This window comes from Salarias fasciatus, chromosome 18, assembly GCF_902148845.1.
Source record: "Salarias fasciatus chromosome 18, fSalaFa1.1, whole genome shotgun sequence".
In the NCBI taxonomy this organism is placed as follows: domain Eukaryota; kingdom Metazoa; phylum Chordata; class Actinopteri; order Blenniiformes; family Blenniidae; genus Salarias; species Salarias fasciatus.
Window position 1 is genome coordinate 16,595,064 of NC_043762.1, and position 23,264 is coordinate 16,618,327.

Below are 23,264 nucleotides of genomic sequence, written 5' to 3' on the forward strand. Positions count from 1 at the left end.
CATCTGAGCTTTTCCGAGTTTCACTGCACCCTGCTTGAGGCTGCATACAGGGCAAATACACTGAATTGCATACAGACACTGAAATGAGAAGTCTTAAAGAAATAAAAGAAGTGAAATGTGTGCAGGGTTTGCCCAATTGTCTGCTCTCATCAAATTTTGGTGATTTGACCTCAGTAAAAACTGCAACAGTGCTCAGAGGGTGGTAGATTGCCCTGCTGAAGGGAATTAGTGTTTAGAAATTTCTATTAAAAAGTGAACAATTTTTCGTGGAACTAGTCTGTAACATGTTGGAAAGAGAAAAAACTATTAAAGATATGATTGGGCTTGCTACTAAAATGTTTTTGCAACAGGAAGAAATCCTATTGTTCAAGAACGTCATGCATTGGAGACTCATGAAGTGGCAGAAAATAACACTTCCTAGGATAACACTGTACTCACAGAGCTGTGCGTTATTTTCAGAATGACTGCCGGAGGAGAGCCAGCCAGACGTTTCTAAAATCCACTTTCAAGACAATATGATCTGTTTGACCAAAAAAAAAAAAAAAAGGAATATCTGCAGGCCAACACTATGCAGTGTCTAAAAAATTAATTCCAAAAATATAATTACGGATTATTCTAGTATGTAACATCACCTTTCTGGAACTGGCTAAACTGTAACCATCATACGGTGTCAGTGTTTCCAGTTTTCCAATAAGAATGTGACTGAAAAGTAAAAACTATGTAAACATCCCAAGTGATGGAAACGTCCACACTTTTGTCTTTTCTTCTTTTTTTTTTATGAAAGCAGTAAAAACAACTGGCCAGTGCTGGAGCTCTTGTCTGGACTGCTTCTCCTCTATGAAAACATGTCTGTTTGCATGATGACTCGCAGTAACAAACATTAAAAAAAACTATAACAAAAAAAAAAAAAAAAAAAACTCAGTCAAAATCCAATGTTCCATTGCACAGAAATGAAAGTCATTTGCAAACTACAGCATGGGACGAAAGAAAAAAAACAAAAAAACACTTGATATGCATACACAATATTTATCATATATACAAACGTTGGGACATCCTTCACTGCTACTTAGAACTAACCTGTACAATATGTCTGCTCTAAGAACAGCTGCGCAAAATACCATTTTGATATAATCTGTAATACTTTTTTCTTTTACAATGTACAAATTTTTTAACTGTCCACACAATAAAACGCAAAGCACAAGCCCCAAAAGGCCACAAAAGTGCATGTCATCAGGTCAGTTGGAAGCCACTGGAAGGAAGGACTGGTGTGAGTGTGGGACTTCACGCTCCCACCGGTGCCGTTTCGGCACGCTGCCAGATTAATGGTTAGTGGAGGGAAATCTGGAGCGCGTTTTGCCATTCGGGCAGGCGACAAAACGACTTCAGACGGACACAAGAACATCCAGCTTGTTAACGACACGTACAGACACACAAACAATGAGGCAATAAAACTCCGTCCGAACACTTCCGCCTTCTCCCCAAAGCGTCACATTATATTCAAGTAGCGTCATTCTCAGAAGATGCTCTGTACCGTTTCGGGCGGTCGCGCACTTCGCGTGGCGTTGGAGGACGAACAAGGACAAACTGGTCTCTGGGTTGTTGAGTCCTGAACCGTGACTGGAGACTGAAGCCGGCCCCTTTTAATGAAGATCAACTGTCAAAAGTAAAAGGCCACCTTCAGTCAAACCCAGTCACCACCGAGCCACAGAGGAAGAGAACACTGAAATAAGTCAGTTTTTATTCACTTCGTCTTCACCAAAATAAAAAAAAACAAAACAAAAAAAAAGTCTAGTGTGTGGCGGAAACGCATGATGAGCTCATGTGTTACTCCGTGTGCGGACCGTGGCTGCACCGCTCAGAGGAGAATGCTAGAAGTCAAACTCTCTGTAGTGCAAAGCTCCAAGAGGCTCAGGTGACCTTTCTCTCATACGTGGATCCACCGTGACAATCTACCTTTAAAGAACATTCCTGAACCATCGCTCCCATCATACAGCAGTCAAACAGCACCGAAGCAAGTGCCGGCAAGTACAACCAAGCAGCGCCAAGTGACGGATCCTGAAGTATTATATTTGACCTACATTTCCTCATCTAACCTGTCAAGTTGTGTTTGCCTTCCAGCATTCTCCTTTCACAGCTGTCTATATGAGAATTAAGTTTTTTTCTTCTTCCCAAAAAGTGACTGATTCAAAAACTCCCTGTTTCCTAAATTCTTCACCAGTATTTCAGTGCCTTTTTTTCTTTTCTTTTCTCATAAGCACATCCCCCTCTCTCTTCCAGCAGTCTGGGAAAGTGTGAGGGAATCCTTCCTTTCGTCGTCATCTGGTCCTCTTGAGTCTCTTCGGGGTTCCTTTGGTCTTCATTTTCGACATTCCTTCCACCGCTCCGTGCCAAAGGGCCTCCCTTCCTGTCGCTGGCGAACAGCCTCCCCCTCCGGACGCGAGGGAGACGTTCCGGGCCGCGCTAACGGCTGAGCAGGTAGACCACCACCTCGTAGGTGCACATCATGATGGCAGTGTTGGGGATCTGTCTGACGAGGTGGGTGGTGAGGCCGCGGTACAGCGCCCGGTAGCCCTCCTCTCTGGGTACCGTCAGCAGGGTTTGGAAGAACGAGCGGTACTTGCTGCCTTCCTCTCGTAGTCGCGTCCGTATAACCTCTGCGAACGAAAGGAAAAGGGAGAAATTCCCGGTTGACACATGATTTCCAAAATCTCAATGAGGGAAAACCAAGGGTGAAGAACTAAGAGATTCGAGGAGTTTGTATAAGCGTGTTTACGATCCGATCAGTTCTAATTTTTTTTACTTGAGCTCTCCTGCTGTGAGTACATCATCGAAATGAGTCTCCAGTGAACTAAACTTCCTGTTTCAGAGTTGTTTGTAAGACCAGCAGCTTTTAGCTGTTCCAGCAAATTATTCAAGCTTCCCCTCCTCACAAATAAAAATCGGCTATTTTCCTGGAACTCTAAGCGGACCGTGTCAGCAGGAAGAGGACTGATGTAATCAGCCGTTTGTGTACATGAGCTCTACCTTGTTTCGCAGAAAGAGGAGCAGAGTGAGTGAAGAGTTACCATGAGGATAGGCAATGGAGGTGGCGCAGGTTTTGGAGGTGGCCGCTGCGAGCATCATCCCCACAAAGTCCGAGGCGTCCTTGACGGTCTCGTCCTCTTCGTCCATGCTGGCGTGAGCCTTGGACTCCTGGAGTTTCCGTTTGATGCTCTCGTAGATGACAAAATGGATTACAGTCTCGGAGATGCCGGCGTACGAGGCCGACATGCCCCTGTAGAAACCTCGCAGGCCGTCCATCTGGTACACCCGCCGCACGCACTCAAACGCGTTCATGCGCCGCTCGCCGCGGTTTCTGCGTTCACAAAGGGAAAGGCTGGTTAAACTCCCGATTGTTCCGTCGTCGTTTCGAGGCGTGTCCGGCAGCGTTTAGGAGGGTCTCACCTGGCGTCCAGCTGCAGGCGCGTCTTTATCAGCCAGATGGGGTTGGTGGCTGTGATGGCGGTGAACCCTGGGGAATTCAGAGGAGGTCAGAGGTTCAGACAGATGCAGAGACACTCAGAAGAACACAAACAGCTAGGCTAAACATTCAGTCCAGAGCTACGGCAGTGAAAAAGCACTTCACAGGATCAAAAGGCTTTTGTTTTCACGCTACCACAGGCTGAAGCTACAGCTGATTCAACCCATTAAAGAAATTAATTCAGACACTATTAGCACCAGGTTGAAATACACTGTCAAACGAAATCACTCAGAACTGTTCTTCCAGGGAATTGTTAACATATTGATCCTCTTCATGTGAAATGCTACTCAAGTGCAAACCAATTTCCACATGAAGTAAACATCTCAGCTACCAACAGCACATGAAAGAGGCAGTCTCACGCTCTGAGTGCTGTTTATTTTTCCATTTTTTTAACTCATAACCCGAAAAATATCTCATAGTAAACACTGAAAAGTGACGCCAAGCTGGAAACTGAAAATGCGAAATTAATCTGATTCAATGAGTCTCCCTGGATTTTACACAGACATGTTTCCTTGAAATATTCTTTTGTTGAGAGGCTAAGCAACAAGCTTTCGTAGTTTTCAAGTTTACATATTTGTGCTTTACTGGATCCTTTGACTGGCTGGATCCTACAGTCAAGCTGAAGGCATCATACTTGCGCAGCTTGTAGAAAAGACCACAGCAGCACAGATGAAGAAAAAAATAAAAGGCATTTCTGATAGACTGAATAATTCACTGGGATGAAAAGCTTCTGATAGGCATGAATGTGTAGCCTTAACTCAAAATATTAGTAGAAAAGCAAACTCCATCATCTGCTGACTTTACAACGGGAGCTGACATGAAACATTTAGATCTTTCCACATGGACGAGCGCTAAATCAAAGCTGATTAATACATATTTCATTGCTGTTAATGTTAGGTACAGATGCTAGACCAAAGACGCTGCAACATAAACCTGTTGTGTGCATGTAGTGATTATTATTTGTGCACTTTGTATCATTAAGAAATGACACAAAGTGTCTTTGAGCACGACCACTTGCAAGAAAACAGCTAAAACCGGAGGGAGTCTACACAGAGAGCTCAGTCGCTTCTAGTGTATGAGAGCTACGTTAAGGCAACCGTGTGAAGAAGAGAAGGAATTCACAGGTCTGTCCAAGAGCAGAAGAAAAGAACGAAAAGAGGAAGAAGAAAAAAATAAAAGAAAGAGGGAAGTAGAATGAAGTAGCGTCTATGGCGTGTACTCACGAGGGAGGGGCAAAGCTCCTCCAGCTCCTCCCTGCTGCAGCTAGTAGCCTGCAGATATGGGGGGCTCAGATGGCGGGGATGTCCCACCCAATCACGCAGGGGTGAAGGCTTTACAGTAAAGCCCTAAAATAGACACAGGCTTTTCTGTACCACAGTCACACACAAGCAGCAGTCACATCCACCCCCAAAACCCCACCGACCACCCGCCCAACCCATCCCACCGTCTGATCAAGTCGATGGAGAAGAGATGAGCGGCGAAGAGCCGAAACCCCGCCCCCCTCCCCACCCACCCCATCTTTCCCCAGGAAATAATCCCAACCTCCACAACCCACCCCCAAGGAATTAATGATCTGTAAAGTTTGACATTTCTTACTTTCAGTTTATTCCCACTTTATCAAATGGAATTTAAAAAAAAAAAAAAAAAAAAACTGAACAGGAGCCAACCCGATGAAAAAAATCCTGAAGCCTCATCTCACGAGAGAAAGACAAAACTGAGAAGGCATTCTTCAACATTGTGCCGTTATCCTTTTCTAATCCATAATTAGCAAAAAATGGCATCTAATTATGACTAAGATGAGTTCTATAAAGGGAAGCGGGTGGAAATGCTAACCTTGCCGATCGATTGGATACAACGAGTGAACGTGATGTTAGTACTGAAGTGAAGGATGGAGAAGTGAAGCGAGACGATGAGACGGAGCGGTGACTCTCAGCGAGGCTGACACATACCTGTCTCTGCACTCACCTACACTGTTTTATAGGCGTGACCAATTTAAGGCTCACGTTACACTGTTAAAGAACAGGTTTGCGGTCAGGAGACTCATTTCTCTCAGCGTGTGAAATGGCAAACACGCCGAGTGACTATGAAAAGGTGCTTCACAGTACAGTTACAGTGAAGACTGATGATCATGCAGAGTGGGATTCTTTACTCATGAGACAAGTTAATGTTTGAAATGTCAATACAAGACCACTGATGCTCATTTTGTGGTTATAGTGTGGAGATCCAAGTACTACAGAAGACAACTCGACAGGAAAGCTGGTAGTGATTATTCAGTAATTACAGAAAAAAAAAAAAAGGGGCAGATTTCCACTGAAAGAACAGTGAATCTACTGTGTCCGAAAGACCCAGTGGAAACCAATGAAGTCTTAGTTGGTAAACTTTCTAAGTTCATGTTTGTACAGAAAAAAAAAAAACTGTATGGCAACTAAACAATGTGACAGGAGATGGGAGAGCAGAGGCTGTATCTTGTAATTATTACAATATCAATTCTAATTCAATGAATCACTAATTCAACATATCACTATGCAATGGAATAGATGATACGGCAGTAACAGAGCAGCTGTATGGAGGTTTGTACAACTAAGCTGTTAATGCTGGCACTTAAATTTAAACCGCCCAATTTATTAAAACATATAATCATCATAATAGCGTTAATACATCAACAGTGAAGCACTCAACCTGCAAAATGCAGGAATTACGTTTCTCTCAAACTTTTCAAAGAAGTTCTTGCTTGCTTTCACATCTAAACAAGCCGCAATATTTATATCTTACAAATATTTTGACACAGTTTATAGAGTTTATACAAGTGCAGATCCTGAGTTGAACCTCTGCACACCGACATGCTTGTGCATGCCGTACATCGGCAGCTTTCTATAGACTGATACAGACATTCTTTTACGAGCGCTCCTCGGCGGTTTGACCTACATTCAGAAAACACAGTATGGTTTAGATTAACTGCTAGGGGTGGGAATGATGGAAGCCACGTTGGGGGATCGGCTTCAACTCTCCAATCACGAGTAATTTTACAAACGATAACGGAGAGGACGCAGGAGGAAATCCACGACGATTGGGCAAAACCGAAGGCAGTTTTCCGTCGTCAGAATCATATTCAGCTTTTTACTTGAGCTCCAGGTTTTGGTTTTCACCACTGCCTGCTCTGGATCAAATCTACAATCCCCGACTGGTCACTACTGATAAGCCGGAGGATTTTGGAAAAATGTGCAAGCCAGAGACAGTGGGCTTATCGGTTCACCTTAAATACGAAACCTTTGTGCAGACCACTTTATGAGTTTTCCAGGACTTTTGTGCAGTGAAATCAGGTTATGTTGAACATCCTTTCTTATATTTGTGTGGCAGCAGCTTAATCAATGCAGGTAACTGCACTGCCAATACAGGATGAAGCAAAGACAAGAAGAAAAACTCAGCTTGGTGAAGTTTCTTTATGCGTCCTACATTTCACGGCATCTTTAAAGATTTGAAATGCAAACTAAACTCAGTACTCATGGGGTTAAATTTGTTCGGGATGTTCAGGAAATTCAGCAAGGGGAAGTCATGTGGAAATGGCTTCGGTCCTTCAGGAGATGGACTTCGGGATTCCCCTTGTAAAGGAATGAGTGACGCACAGATGGTGTTGATGAATGATGAGAAATCGAAACAAATGGAGCGCGGGCTACTGTGGTGGTGACAAGGTTAGCATTTCATTTGTGCTGAACAGCAGAGAATACCCACCAAGTGTCATGACTTTACCTGGACTATGTTGGTGAAACAAGCTGATGGCGAGGTGTGCAAAGACACAACCTCGCCATGGCAGCAGCCTAACGCTACACACCGGCAGCAGACGCACTGCTGGTAGCAACGGTAATATCATTACAAGTGAGTAACCATCATCAACGTTCTGATATTCATTAAAATCACCATGGATTTCATCATACCAGTGTAAAAAAATGGGGGTGCTACCTGACGTGTCCCGCCCGAGTGCCGGGGGCCCCGGTTGATCTTTGGGGGCCGAGTTCTCTTCTCTATACACACACAGAGCAAAGAAGGGGGCCCAGACCACATTGTTTAAGTAACAACTGGGATGTTAAATCATTTACAGAATCCTCTGGAGAGACCTCAAAATGAGATAATGGAAACGGGGGGAAAGAAGGGCGAAGAGGGGAGAAATTAAAAAGTAAATTAATTGGAAGACATTGGGGGAGGGGCGACAGGAATAGGAAGGAGGAAAGCACAACCTAAACTTCAAGGACCATGCTTTTGTTTGTTTTTTTTTTCTCCTTTACATAACAGATGAAATATGCAGTGACGCCAGCAGTGAGTGACCAGAGTCTGGCAACATGAAAATGTTACACTGCTGTTTAAAGTTGTCACTAAACTCTCACAACAACATCAGGAGTGTGGTTCGGCGAATTAAAAAAAAGGAAATATTTAGAGAGTAAGACGCGATGCATAAATATGTGACTGACGTGGCTCCAAAGCAGGAGATCAGCTCCCTGAAGACGATCCGACATATTTCGAATACTGCGATATCAGAGTAAACAAAGGTTCTTTTCAAGGTCAGTTAGATCCTGAGAGTCTTAAATTGTGCTTTCTGAAAAACCAATTACTTATATTTAATATTTCTATAAATGAAACAGCGAGTAAGCGCCTTCATAAAAACATTCTTAGCATTAGCATGCTTCAGGTGTGTGGGTGGGGGTGGGGGGGTTGTATACTCCAAATAGAGGGGAAAACGATGAAAAGAAACAAATGAAAACTTTGTGATGAAGACATTTATTAAATTCACTATCATGTCTTTTTAAAGATATGTATATCTATAAAATGAAGCCCATCAGGTAGATAGACTGCCCAAGAAGACGTACAGACAGATAAAACAGACAAGGACAGAGAGGCAGACACACAAACAGCAGGGTGGGGGGGGGGGGTAAAGAGCCATCATTACCTGCCATCCCAGCGGACACCATGTGGACCTGCGTAGAGTCTGGCTCCAGCACGCCATTCAGTTTCTCCTTGGCTGTCGAATATGCTGCAAAGTAGATCGCTCTGTGGCAAAGGACACAACGAGAGAGAAAAACAGCAACGTTTTACAAAAGAAGGAAATGAAAATTACCGCTGCATTCCAGGATTACAAGTTTAATTCAATCCCAAAACCCAAGGCTGAGCGCGGAAAGAAACTGTGATTGATGCAACTCCTGCTGGTTTTATAAGCTACGGTTTAAGCAGAACAGCTAAAGTCATATCACCCTGAGCATCCAGGTATTTAGTTTGTGTTATATAAATGACTATATAAGAAGAAGCTCCATTCAGTAGTGGCCTATAAATCATATTCAATGGGTAGTTTGATGATGTTTCCGTCATTCTGATATTTTTGAGAGAAACAACAGGTGCCTGAGTTTTATAAAATTCTATTTAAAGTGTCTTTTCAAAACAGCCAAGGGCAAAGGAGAGCGCAGTGAGGTGGAGGGGGCGATGCGTGAAATTTGGTTTGGAGGGCAGGTACTATATTGCCATGGGGAAGGAGACCGCTCAGGACGAGAAGGCACCCCAGGACAGAGCCCTGAGGTAATACTTTGTTGAGAGACGTCTCAGGTAACAACTATTTAATGTTTGTGTGGTACAACAGTGTGAGAAGTATACAGATGGAGGATTGCCACACTAGATGTGGAGCCTATTGACTTAAACACACATGGTTCATTTTTTATGCTTCTGAAGTAGTTAATCATCATTTTTTTATGAATACACGATACAGGTCAAATAAACATCAGTTTATTGGGAAGATTTTTTTTTCTCTTTTTAATGGGAGCATATGATGCAACTATTCTGCAAACTGACCGTAACAATAAATTAAATGCATCAATCATTATTCACCAAAAGAAAATTCAAATCGGATAAATCTCAACATCAGGGCACACAGCAGAGGTAAGCTGAGCTAATATCTTTCGGAAACAGAGAGCGTTGAAATGAGTTATCCGACTGAGCGTGTAAAGCTGCAGATTTATCTCCTATGATTCTCCCTACTCGGCGCTAAATAAAATCATGGGATTTAGTCAATATCGCTGCTTACTGGAATTAAACCCTGATGCCCTCTGCTCCTCGCCCTCATTCTGAGCAGCATGTGTGCAGAATGGTTTCGCACTGCGATGCAGATGAAGATTGTGTACATCTTTTCCATGTAGCCAGTCACATGGCCGCCGCGAGCCGTCTGCACACGAGCACGTGTGTTATGAATAAATGCCAGCAGCGTGTGCGCCGGTGGATCCTGCTCTCGTAGCAGAACGCTGTTCATAATTATAGCAGTTGAAGGTAACTTTAGCCCAGCGACAGAAAGCCCACCTCGAGGAAATGTAATTAATCAGTTATTACATATAGTGTATTTATGATTAGATATTTTACTACCTAAAAGCAGAAAATTCTGTTCATCATTTGATTGCAATAAGGTCATTAATTAATTCAGCGCCCATTGTCTGCAGTCCAGATAACCTTGAGCCAACACCGAGTCCTTATGTAACGCGATCCTCCTATAGCACCATGGGCTGCACAGCTGTCGTGACGGGCCATTTCAGCAGCTTTATAACTGCACCACAGGACTGACACACACACACACACACAACCAACAGCAACTGTTCCCTCTGAAACTGTATGAGCCAGACACACGAGGAAGGCCTGAAGGACAAAACATCAAAACATTCCTGAATTAAAAGTCACGTGGGACACACAGAGACAGCAGAATTGAGGGTGGGATTAATCGCTCGGGCACAGACCACAACAAACCGATGAGTCGGGGGGGGGGGGGGGGGGGGGGGGACAATGGTCATGTGATCCAGAACAGCAGCTCGGGAGAACTTAACATGGCAGAGACACAACTGCTACGCTGCAGAATCGCCATTGTGAAGACGACGGCTGTCACGACGCGACACGGTCACGGCCGGCTGCCGCCTTCTGCTGCGGTTTCATTCTCATTTTGATTGACTGAGTTCAGGCCGTTACACAACCTGCTAATTTCCGCTCAGCTTTACCACACAGACTTGCACCGCGCTGCTGTTAGTGTCGTATTCATTTCTGTGACTGCAGTCACATGCGTGCATGCAAACTGTGAATGAATGACAAACTGAATGAAAAACAGAGGACAGGGAAACATGGGGAGTCGTCAAGAAATAAAATACTACTGCTGATCCATTCTTTCATGCTGGTGGTTGATGTGGAATAATGCTTTGTTTTCAAAGTCCTCAGGAACACAGTGTGAAGGCCGCTCTGTTTTGTCTGAAGTCACTTGGAAACAGCGTCTGCTAGTCTCGTGAGATCTAGCTATATGAGATGGCATGGCCGGAAGTCATGCCAGAGTCGGGCTGGATTCTCCCCGGAGCAACAGCCTTGCTCTCAATCAGCTGATTTGTGTGTGCTTCCTCTGCAATCCTCAATAAATCCTCCTTGTGCAGCGTCAACACCTTGACTCGTCATCTTTGGCTCTGATTCACCAAAAATTCCACAACAGTTTGGGGGCTCGTCCGGGATCTAAATACAACATAAACGAGGTGAGTGCAAATGTTTCCTCTGTTAAATATTTAACTCAGGAAGTAATGCCTTACCTGTGGGGATGTTTGACTAGATAAAAGAACTATTTCATGGTTGATTGGAATTGTTAAAGCAAATTTCTAAACATAAAGAGCCAAAGATGTCCCTAAATTTTTTGATTGATTTTTATCAATCAACTGCTAATCATTGATTAGTAACAATTGGGTTGTAATAATAATTTTATCCTAATTCGGAACTGTGGCTGAGAGAGCTTAGGAAGAGTTTCTAGACTTGGAGTCTGGACGGCCCTGGGGGCCACTGGCGTGGAAGGGCTGAGCCCCTGAAGCGACTTTGTTTTCACTCGGATTGGATCCGAGATTGGCGTGGAAGGGCTGAGCCCCTGAAGCGGCCTGGTTTTCACTGGGGTTAGATCCGAGACGGGCGTGGAAGGGCTGAGCCCCTGAAGCGGCGTCGCCTGAGGAGATTTCTGCTGGTGAAGCTTGTTGAAAACTGGGTGAGTGTGATTCTGCAGGTCACCTCACGACTCTGACTCTCTCTTTCACGTTAAAAAAGGGGGTAAATAAAGAAGAAGGTCATGATGCTGGGAGGTTGTTTAGGTTTGTAGAGGACATGTGTTGCTGTTTGTGTTGCTGTTTTGTGTGCAGTTATTGTTTGTGCTAACCGTTTGGTAAACACCAAAGTGTTAAACATAGGAAAAGAAGAGACAGGAAGTAGAACAGCACGGCGTGGTCTGATCCCGTTGAAAGTTTTCAGCAACTATTCGATAAGTTCACACCGGTCGGGGTGGTCGGCAGGACCAAGATATTGGAATGTTTAGAAGAGTCACAATCTACGGCCCGAGCGATGATTTCTGGCTGGTTACGCAGACCACCGAGTGATCTGAGAACACCGAGAGAATTAAAGTTTACTTTAATGCATGGTGGTTTTGATTTGCTGGTTCTGTGTAAAACACGGATTGCGACTCCTCACTCGTGCCACAAAACCGGTTGTTGAAGAGAAGTGTGAGGATAGAAATGCTGAAGAGAGAGAGACAGGCAGAGAGAGAGAGAAAGAGGTAGAGAGAGAGAGAGGGAGAGAGGCAGAGCAGGTAGAGAGAGACAGAACAGAGAGACAGGCAGGGTGAGAGAGACAGAGAGAGAGAGAGAGAGACAGAATAGAGAGACAGAGAGAGAGACAGGCAGGGTGAGAGAGACAGAGAGAGAGAGAGACAGAACAGAGAGACAGAGAGAGAGAGAGAGAGAGGCAGAGCAGGTAGAGAGAGACAGAGAGAGAGACAGAGAGGAAGAGAGGCAGAGCAGGTAGGGAGAGACAGAACAGAGAGACAGGCAGGGTGAGAGAGAGAGAGACAGAGAGAGAGAGACAGGGCAGAGAGAAAGACAGGCAGAGAGAGAGCGGCAGAGTGAAGTGAAGAGATGAAGGGTTTGATGAACAGGGAGGAAGAACAGGAAGTTAAGAAAAATAAGCAGGGTTTTAACCAAAGGGAAAGGTTTTCAACCTGTTTGTTTTGTTTCCTGTTTTTTACATGTTTAAGATAAGGAATCCATCAACGAGTCAACAAATTTGCTTGTTGAACATGTAATCTACTCCACTATTTTTAACCTGAAGTCTACTGAGGACACCCAAAATTTGAATTTATATTCAAATCATTGAATCTAATAGCCTGTCTGATCACGATGGGTTGATTAATCTATGATGTGATTGATGATTGGTTCTCTGAGAGAGATTCACTCTGCAATCTTAAAAATTTGATTAATCTAAAAATTGAATTCATCTGAAGCTTAAACCAAAATAAAGAAAAACAGTAACTGTTTTCTAATGAGAGGGAATTCATTTAATAGAAATAAATTCCTGCTTATATCTACACACAAGACAAGCTGTCTTGACATAGTTTTTCATTATTCCTCTGAGGAACAAACTTTGAATGCAGCATTTTATCAGATGAATCAAATAGAATGTCTGCTACTGACAACACAAAACATCCATTGGTTAAAAGTAACAATACTTTGAGCAGTTTGTCTAGAGACATGCTTTGCACTCATAAGTATTTTCTGACACTGGTACTTTTACGGGTCATTGAGCATTATTTGTACTTCAGTACTAAATTTTCAGAAACCTCTGCCTCTGGAAATTTGTCAAAATAAATTTCTTTTTTTCCATCTTCAGTAGGTGGGCAGAGGCCAGGAGAGCCACCTGTGAACCGTTTCCTGGATAATGCTGTAAAGCAGTGATTCAGGCCTGTTTGAGAGAAAACTGATTTCTCCAAGACTGCCAGCTGCATGCAGGGTCAGAGGTTGCTGCTAGAGTCATTGACAGGTTTGAGGATGGTTCCCTGAGGACAAACTCTCAGGATGATTATTCATGATTTTCTATTGAATTCACTATTTTAAACCCTCCAAAGTGAACTGCAGAAAGCAGTTCTTTCAGTGGTTCCTCCTTATCAGACTGCTGAGGAGCTGAGGACCCTGAACAGAAAACAATCCAGAGAAAATATCAGCACTAGTGAGAGAATGGAGACGAAGGTCCACCAGTCACATTGTTTGATAGACAAATATGATAATATACTAATATGTTTTTCTCTTTTGAGTGTTTGTTTTGTTATAAAGTCCTGTACAGGCACTCGCCGCTCCGATCCACAGCCCCGATCCTCACGGCCAGCTACACTGCGCCAGCCAACCGGGAGGGAGAAGCTCTGTCAGCGGCGGGAAGTACAGACACACGCACACAGGAGTGATGAAACTCAGATTTTAGCGAGAAAATTGGTTTTTCTATGATGATGACATGTGTGGTGATTCTCTGTTCTTCTGTTCTGCTGAGACTTTCCGTACAGGAGGGGAGATGTTGTGACTGCAGAAGCAGTGGACGCATTCTTGGAGAGGGCTGCTCCTGGTGGCTGGGTGGCTGGCTGGGAGGAGGCTGTGGAGGCGGTGGGTTTGATTACGACGTGAAAACATCGGACGTGAAAACATCGGACGTGAAAACATCGGACGTGATAACGACGTACCGCAACGTGATGGAAAATATGAGGCAGCATGACCGTGACAAGGTCAGGCCATGAACACACACACTGGGGGGAAGAGAGATTAGACTTTAAAAAGTTTTAAATTCCTTACTTTTTTAGCTTTTGAATGAATTATGTGTTTTGTTTGTTTTATAAGTCACTAGGAAGATATCAGTGGGTCGTCGGGCTGAACAGTCCTGATCAGACTGAACCAGAGGCAGCAGGAAGCCTCCATGATGGTCACTTCTTTCCCCACATCACTGTAGCCTGAAGACAGGGTGCGGGGCTTCTAGTTTTAGTGAAATGGTTTTAATTATCAACCAATTGCTCAGTTGGGTGAAAAATTAAAGTGAATTAATTAAATGAATTTGTTTCAATACAGTTTCAATGAAATAACTTGGAGGTCACATTCCGGGTTTTCAAACTGAGTGAAGGGGGAGACAGAGGCAACAGGTTTATCTCGACCTTCCCCTTCGACATAACAAAACTAGCATGACAATGTTTTTACATGACTGTGCTACAAGAATTTGTTACTCTCTATGAATCTACATTCTTAATTTTGAAATCTACTGAAATGAATTACATTTTCACCTTTATTTGATTTAGTTGGAGTATTTGTGGGCTAACTAAGAGATTAATCAGATTTAGCACTGACCACACCTCACAGAATCACACGGGAGCTAAATGTCTAACTGATACAGATAGACAATAGAATGTTTGTCCAGAAGTCATGGGAGGTATTGAATGTCTTATGAAGTCATTGAATGATTCAATGATGTTTAGTACCGACTCTTTTTACACCAAGATGAAGAGGACCTGATGGGTGGACATTTTTTCCAAGATTTTATGGAAATCAACTGAACTGTACTATCTTCTACTTCAAAATCTGCTGATGTTAAAATCATTTTGTCTTTTGGACCTCTGACTCATGCTACTGTCCAGTCGTTGACCTGTCTGACCTGTCTGCTGCATTATTTTCACTCAGATTGGATCCTGAAAGGCAATATTTGCCTGCATTCACCTAAAAAGGTAAATAATGCTTCACATTTGGCCCAGGACTTTGTCTCTGGTCTGGGAGTTTGTGCATCGGCGGTGAGGGGATCTGGGTCTGGACCTGTCAGGTGGGAAATCTGATACAGTATGAGGATAATGTTTTCGGATTAAAAGGTTGAAGGAAGCTTGAAGAGCCTGACACTGTTCTACTCCTGAACCGTCTTCCTGAGGGAGGCCGCCGAGCATCCTGAGCCCAGCTGCAGCTGAAAGTGACGTTCCTTGGACAGGTTCTGGAGGAGAGGATCTGGAGGAGAAGAATCGGTCCTGGTCTTCGGGAAGACCTGTACTGTGGTCTAATCTGCCGCTACAGACTAAAGGAAGAGACGTCGTCTTTTCTCGGTCTGGCAGAATGCTGTCGTCACTGGATTTTTGGTTTGCAGCTGTAGACTCTGTGTTCGAAACAACCACACAAGGATGTTTCTGCAGGACTGGAGTGAACAGAGACCAGGTCACAGGAGGGTCAACATCTGGAGGAAGACTAAACATCGGCCTCTGGTCTGGGATTACCTGGCTACGGACCGTCCTGTCATCTCTATTCCAAGAGAAGGGACGGTTCTCTACAGGTATTCTGGTTTGGACACATGGATCACGGTTTCACCCTGATGCTTATTTCTCTTGCAGACTCCTGACTGGGTTCCTGGGCTTCTAAATAGTCTGTGAGCAGCTGATGCTCCAGCAGAGATTATCATTGCAGCAGGTTTTGGTTCGGGGCGACGGATGCGTAGTACATGCGTCACATTCTGCTGCTGGTGAATAAAGCACAGAGTGCCTGTCAGCAGGGGGGTCGGGGTGTGAAGCCATGTTCTGTGGTTTTAATTTTACCTTGGAAATATCTGCTCAATTGAATATGGGTGAATGTGGCTATGACAGTGTTACGGCTGACAAACTAACTTACTAACAAACTAACATTGACATTGATGACTGACTTTGAGAACGACCAGATGTTCAGTGTTTTATTTTTGTGTTCAATGTTTTTGCTGATTTTAAGGGTTTTTCTTTCTTTTCTTAGTTTAGCTTGATTGGACACATCGCGGCCACTGATTGTCTTTTGCCTTCCTGGTTGATTGGCCTGGACCAGGATTGATTGTTTGGCATGAAGGTATTTCCAGCTGTCACTGTCCCATGGTGCTGGTTTGTTTAAATTGTGCATCATGACTGAGTGCTGCTTGGTGTTTTTGTGACAGTGGGTCAGTTGGAAATGGTCGTTGAAACATAGGTAACTTAGGACATATAAAATAAAAATGACAATGCACTTGGAGGAACTGATCTTATTGATGTTTATGGAGAACATTAATATTGACGTGTGATGCAAATGAAAAGTGGTTTTACTTTGTCTGGCTTTACTGTCTCCGATAGTGAGTTAGATTATTGTTAAAATTCGAATTTATTTTGTGTCTGGTTTTGTTTAAATTGAAATTTAACAACAGGAGGGATTGATGTGGAATAATGCTTTGTTTTCAAAGTCCTCAGGAACACAGTGTGAAGGCCGCTCTGTTTTGTCTGAAGTCACTTGGAAACAGCGTCTGCTAGTCTCGTGAGATCTAGCTATATGAGATGGCATGGCCGGAAGTCATGCCAGAGTCGGGCTGGATTCTCCCCGGAGCAACAGCCTTGCTCTCAATCAGCTGATTTGTGTGTGCTTCCTCTGCAATCCTCAATAAATCCTCCTTGTGCAGCGTCAACACCTTGACTCGTCATCTTTGGCTCTGATTCACCAAAAATTCCACAACAGTGGTAATGTGAAACATGTGCAGATTTTGATTTCTTCTTGTCGTACATTTATACCCAACAGGTTAAAATAAGCAACAGACGAGTCACAAGATGATAACACACTACATACCTGGAAGGTGCCACACCTACAAGGTTGGGACCAAGTCCTCTGAAGAGTGAACGAGGCCCTTCTCTCTCCAGGATTAATCTGCAAAAACAATCGTTTCACTTTCTATTAGTCATTCTGTCAGAGCACTGAACAAGAAAATAACAACTCCAGTACTGTTTCCTTTCCTGAAATTCTGTTGATTTTAACTCGACATGAAAACAAAACAGTGAAACAATGAAAATCCAACCAAGTGGCTCAAACTGACTTCTACTCTTTGCATCCATTTTCCTTTGATTTTGAAACACTGAGAACCACTTCTACTGCCTTATTTTTAATACTGAAGCCATTACAGTGTTAAAGTGTGTCAATTCAATGTCAGGAGAGAAAGAGAGGACTGACAAGTCCCGTGTGACAAAAAACGAGATATAAAAAAAACTGAGCTATGATAGGAATGGGAAGATCCTGGGAGCTACACCTTAAGCGCCATGTTAACAAAAAAAAAAAAAAAAGTGGTCAGAAAGAAAATGAAAATATTGGTTAACAGCATGTGAAGATACAGACATTTTTGGATAAATTTTTATTTTGTGGCTTCAGAATTGTCTATATCGTTCTTTACCTACAGACTATTTTCACGATAAGCTATTTTAGGTCATGCAAACAATGTCACATTAATGGGAGTCACTGTATGATCGCAGATGAAACTTTCATTTCACAAAACTTTTCTATTTATAGCTAAATCTGTCCATCGCGGCAGCGCTGAGCAGATAAATTTGACAGTGCTGGGCATCAGTCCCGGGACACTCCAGTCTGGCCTCAGGGTGTAACCCAACACCTAACGGCGGCCGTGGCGACCCAGCATAACTGGAGAAACAGGTGGGCAGAAGTGACACTTTCCAAAGACATTAACATAACAGCTCACGTGTACATTTTCAGTCGTCACCCAAGCTCAAAGTCTTGTCCCCACATTAGCCTACTAACCTAATTCGGAGTGAGCGTGGCTCATTGTTCACCTCCTTTTGTTGGACATTTTTAAGGACAGTAAAAATAAAAGTCCGAGGTCAAAGGAAGTGATCTAAAAGGTTAAAAAGTTAAACGATCCTGTAGGGTTGATCACACTATGACTGAGTGTAAGACACTGCCTTCATGCCTGCTGAGGAACATTTTGTGCTGCTACACCTATTTTTTCATTGATGTGTGAGAACAGGTTTGTCTGTTTACTTTAACTCAAATTGTTTACAGTGAAATCCATAAAAACCTAAACTTAGAGAGCACCCAGAGCTGAAGTGATGTTCAAAAACCCAAAACCACAAGCTTGCATGCTCGGCTCTAAAATGGATCTTTGGTTTTTTTTTCACCGCTGCAACGCTGACCCACTTTTTTTTGTGTGTGTGTGCGTGTGTGTGCTTTGCTCTACATGCTGTTCTTCCCTCTTCTGCCCTGCTCTACTTGTAGCACGTGATTAGTTCTGTTCCATGTCTGCCTGTGGCTTTTCGTCTCAAGGACAACACAAGAAGCTGCATATAATGTCGGCACAAGACCAATGTTGAGCCAAAAACAAGACCCAGATTAGGTGAAATCTATCAAAACGAGGCGTTGGTTTGGTGCTACTATACAAAACCTGGAAGATGACACTGAAATTAAAAGCATCAACCACAGAAACACACCGGTTTCATGACCTCGATGCTGATGTGTGAAAACGCTCAGTGCATCTGAGACCTTTGGTCTACCCATCTTTCTTGATCTGAGCTGAGCTATCTAGTCAAACATGGTAAATCTATCAAAGACTCGCAACGACTAACGAAAGCTTTCTGCGATGGAAAATTCCACGAACAGCAGCATGTGCATTATGCAATACGTTTAGCACTGGGTGATAGGAATTCAGAAGGTTTGACAGAACCAGTGTAAAGCTCCCGTGCTGAGATGCATTCATTTGAACACTGAATTCTTATGTGTTAATTAAAAGCATCAAGCAGCACCAACTTGAAATGAAAAGACAAACCCGAAGTCGAATTAACAACACGATCTTCATCTTTCTGGTAACCTTCTACAAGAAGAAGAATTACAGAGCATTCTTTCTGGAAAGGGTTTCAAATAGAAGACAATCTTAAAATGGTAAAAATTAAGTTCATATACATTCACTGTAAAAACTTAAAAGTCACTTTGATAACTGAAAGAGTTTCTGATCTGCATCTAGTTTATTATGAATTATTCTCTAAAACCTTTTCTTAAAACAGGCGAAGAGATATGACAGGAACATTTTACTGATAGATATGGTTTAATAGAGCTGTAGAAGCCTACAATACATGTAGTTTTATTAGTCTTTGGTTTTAATTTAAAACAAACTAAATACAATATATGTAGTTTTATTAGTCTTTGGTTTTAATTTAAAACAAACTAAATGTTAGTTAACCATCAACAGACAATAAAGTCAAACACGACACAAAGCAGCACCGCCACACACACGTTAATAAAATGTTAATATAGTTTATTTGCTACACTAACAATTTATTAGATGAGACCTTGTCAATCCTTAGGTTAATTAAAACAGGTCTTTCCGAGCTTAAACCTCAGAGAACATCCAGGAAAGTAAAAGGCAGTAAAGAGAACGTTAAGCGGCGTTTTCCTTACTTGAGACAGTGCAAAGGTCCCGGTGGAGCAACGCGAGCGACACTGGCTCCATTGACAGTGCTGAGCTGGACTTCAGAGATGTACAGGGTGATCGTGGAGGCTTGCAGTCTGGTCTTCACCACTTCCAGAGGACAAGTCAGAATAGCGCCCACTGTGCCACCACATCTAAAAAAAAATAAAAAAGGAACATTGAGGGACATATATGTCATTTAGTAAGGTTAGTGCAGATCTGATATGGCTGTGAAACTACTGCAGAAGCGTGTTGAATTTACGGACCAAGTGACCTATGCCAGTCCAATAACGACCTGCCTGACCTGCCAGCAGCTCCCTTTATCTGCCTTGTCCTGTAGCTACGGAGCATGAACACGCTCGCACATCATGACAAGAAAGATATTCGGAATCGGAAACTAACAGCTGGTTGGGGAACTGGCCACAAGTCCGATATATAACTGTGACACTTGGCAGGCTTGTGCCACCTGAGATGGTCAGAGTGAAATGTTTGAAAAAATAGACTGTAGTCCAGCCAATTGATTGAGCTCATATCCAAAGAAAGACACACCAATGACCCAGCAAGGCATGTCGACTAAGCTAATACCAGTAGATTTGTGCTGCATCATCTTAAGAGCACAATCCATTAGTGGGTTCATTGGATCTGGTTCACATATATGCATTCAAAATTCCATCAACATTTCTGATTTGATCATCTCTGCGTTCACTAAAAGAAAAATGAGTACTTCCCATGTTTCATTTGTATAAATTATGTTTCGCAAGATAAAAAGCTCTTGGTGCTCAGTGTGAAAAGTTACACCATTGCTTTCCATATTGGATAAAGTGCTTGGTAACCACAGCCTAACAGAGATGTTTCTTGGCATCCTTGCAGTGAATTCCTCTTGACACAGTCTCTGCAGACTGAGCAGCACCAGTTATATTTACCTTTCAAAAGAACGACCCACATTCACAGTTACAAGCGGCCAGCAAGTGACTGAGTGAGTGAGTGAGTGAGTGAGTGACTGAGTGAGTGAGTGAGTGACCCTTGGCCTACTTTCTTCTGTGCTGGCTGCTGCATGTGGGAGGCAGTACTATGCCAGGGCCTCTAGTTTGAATTTACTGGAAATCCATTTCTGCAGATTCAAAATGCCATACACCCTTAAAGTGCTCAGATTGGATATCCTTAACTGGAGAAAATGCCCATAGGAGCTGGGAAAAGTTACTTTCTTGGAACAGAAACTATTTTGTGCACAGATGAAATATTCTGCAGCTCCTGCAAGGAAACTGAAGAAAAAAAAGGCTGTTGGAGTTGAAAAAAGCATAAAAAAATTACATTTCTATTTTTACAATGACATTTACAGTTTTTTAGTTGACCAGGTCAACTTATTTACAGTGCCGATTTCCATCTGAGTGGTCCAGTGTAACCGTATTGTGCAAAGCTTCTCCATTGCCAATATTTTCTTTCCAAAACGACCTGTTTTCAAAAGTGTGCACAGTTGCGCAATACCAAGTCTTCTCAGATTCGTTTCTGGGAAAATTGTGAGCAGATTGACTGTCTGCAGAATAAAGCTCAAGTCATGAATTCTGGAGATCGTTCAAAAGCAACGATTACTTATCACTTAACTGCCCGAGAAACAGATTGACAATCCGGGTATCGATTCCGCTGGAAACGTTCAGCATTGATTTGGCTGCTTTGGCTGCTCCACTTTGTCAAGTCATTGGAGGAGAGCATCGTGAGCCCCCGGAAATATATCACGTTTCCCAACAAATTAAAGACGGACACTGGACCAGAACGCTCGGTTATCAGAAATGCAAATTAAAACGCCTTGAATTACAAGTTTAATCGTGTTTTTTTTTTCAGTGCACAAATCGTATCTGTTGTATTTATGCTAACATATGTAGCACCGAGCTAATACATGCAAGCGTCATCCGGAAGCGCTGCTAGCATGACAGTAGACAACGTAGGACAGTAAAAGGCCCTTTTCGTGTATCAACCACAAAAATTGCACCATTTGTATTTTAGGCTGCACGTGTTAGATTTATGGCACGTCCTTTGTGCGTGTGAGAAAGATGCGTCGTCGGACTTACCCTCCAGCGAACAAATGAACCAGTGTGTCCCTTTGGCTCATTATTTAGCATGCTCCGCCAAGCAGCGCGCCTCGGGCTGCGGCAGAGGGCCAGACACGGGCTCGCTTCCCGTCCTTTCCCGTCGCTTTTCCGCGCTCCGTGAGGATCAGCGCTTCAACAGACACCACAACGTCGACACCTCACCGACCAAGCAGCGGTGGCGATGGGGCGAGTCTCCGGTGATTCACACTGCAGCAGGGGCCGATCAGCCTCCGTCTGTTATCTTGTCAACCTGTTTCGACAGAATTCATGTAACTTCGACCTACAGCGCCGGAAAAGCTGAGGGCAGCACCGGGAGCAGCTAAAGGTGGAGGAGGATCTCGGGTCTGTCAAGGCGTTTTATGGCACATCCGCAGGTTTGGCTGGATGGTCTCATCTGCGCTTCACATCTGCAGCTCGAGAGGGTTAAGAGAGGAGACAGGGCTCATAGTATTTACCCAGACGTCATAGGCTGAACGCGGCTCTGCTATTGGTCGGCTGGTTGCGTGACGTCACGGTGTCCCCGCCCTGATCATGCACTGTTCACATGCCCCTTGAATGAATCTGCAGTTAACCTTCATACAGTGAGTGTGCCTGTGTCACCCATTTGTGCCATTAAATGCAGTTTGCCTTCGCTGTCAAGCACAGTGGAAAAGAGTGCACAAAGGTTGTTTTTTTAAAGCATGCCTTCCCTCATGCTTTGTTGACAGGTCTTATATGAGCAAACTTAACCCAGATAGCCAATCGGGAGCACCAAATGAGAAATCAGTGTGTTGTTTCCAGGGAAGGAAGGCCATCTATCTTCTATACCACTTTATCTCGTGCAGGGTCACAAGGTGCTGGAGTTAATCGGTGCTGCCTGATAGTAGTATAACTGTATTTGAGAGATTTCTGCAAGTGTATATTTTACACTGTGTCTCCTTTGTTATGCTTAAAAGCGTTTAAAAAATGTTCAACCATTTGTGTTTGCAGTTCTGTTTTCCTTCTGTACAAGTAACCTGATCTGGATGCCTGCTATTAAAAATACAAGTAATGTGGCTGAAGGGTAAATAATGATTTGAGTCATAATAGAGAACAGTATTTTGTACTTTTGCTCATCTATTTTTTAACTGTCAGACAACACATGCTCAGTCTTCATTTGACCCCTCACTGACTTCAAAGAATGAACTGAAATGCAAATTACAAACACTGTAAATATCAATAGCACTGATCAGTCTTGGATTGAGATTGTAATCATAATGGGGTGCCTTATGCATTATTTGAGCATCACATTGGGTTAGTGGTGGTCTCAAATTAAGAATATGCCTATTTATCAATCGATGATAGGCATGATATGAACAGGTCAGTAGTTCATCACAGGCCAAACACAGAGGGACGGTAATGCAGTTATATTTTATCTGTATTCAAATACCCTCAGTTTTTGGACTGCGAAAGGAAACCGGAGAATCTCGAAAAACCCACACATGTACAAGAATTACATTCAAACTCCACAAAGGACAAGACAACAGGACATGACCTTCTCACTAAGCAAGGACGACTTCCCCACAATGCACCTCGGTTTTCTCCTGCAGTTCAAAAACATTTGAGGTTAATTGGTGACACTGAAACTGTCTGTAGGTGGA

The 23,264-nt window shown here is 43.2% G+C and overlaps 1 protein-coding gene across 1 annotated transcript; it reads right to left on the reverse strand.

Annotated features, from left to right (window-relative positions):
• Positions 1 to 1,140: 1,140 nt before the first annotated feature.
• LOC115406162 (solute carrier family 25 member 36-A) lies at positions 1,141 to 22,063 on the reverse strand. Its single transcript, XM_030116069.1, has 7 exons — positions 21,625 to 22,063; positions 19,549 to 19,713; positions 16,942 to 17,019; positions 8,460 to 8,560; positions 3,445 to 3,511; positions 3,066 to 3,355; positions 1,141 to 2,654 (listed from the first exon to the last, which is right to left on the reverse strand). Exons 1-7 carry the CDS (start codon positions 21,663 to 21,665, stop codon positions 2,461 to 2,463), a joined length of 936 nt encoding a protein of 311 aa, XP_029971929.1. The 5' UTR covers positions 21,666 to 22,063; the 3' UTR covers positions 1,141 to 2,460.
• Positions 22,064 to 23,264: the final 1,201 nt, after the last annotated feature.

Excerpts from the sequence above, each read along its gene's own strand:
- LOC115406162 (XM_030116069.1), bottom strand. The coding sequence starts at position 21,665 with ATGAGCCAAAGGGACACACTGGTTCATTTGTTCGCTGGAGG. Across the intron at positions 19,714-21,624 it reads GTTCATTTGTTCGCTGGAGG|ATGTGGTGGCACAGTGGGCG; the intron begins GTAAGTCCGACG and ends ATTTTTTTTTAG. Across the intron at positions 8,561-16,941 it reads GTAGGTGTGGCACCTTCCAG|AGCGATCTACTTTGCAGCAT; the intron begins GTATGTAGTGTG and ends CCTTTGCCACAG.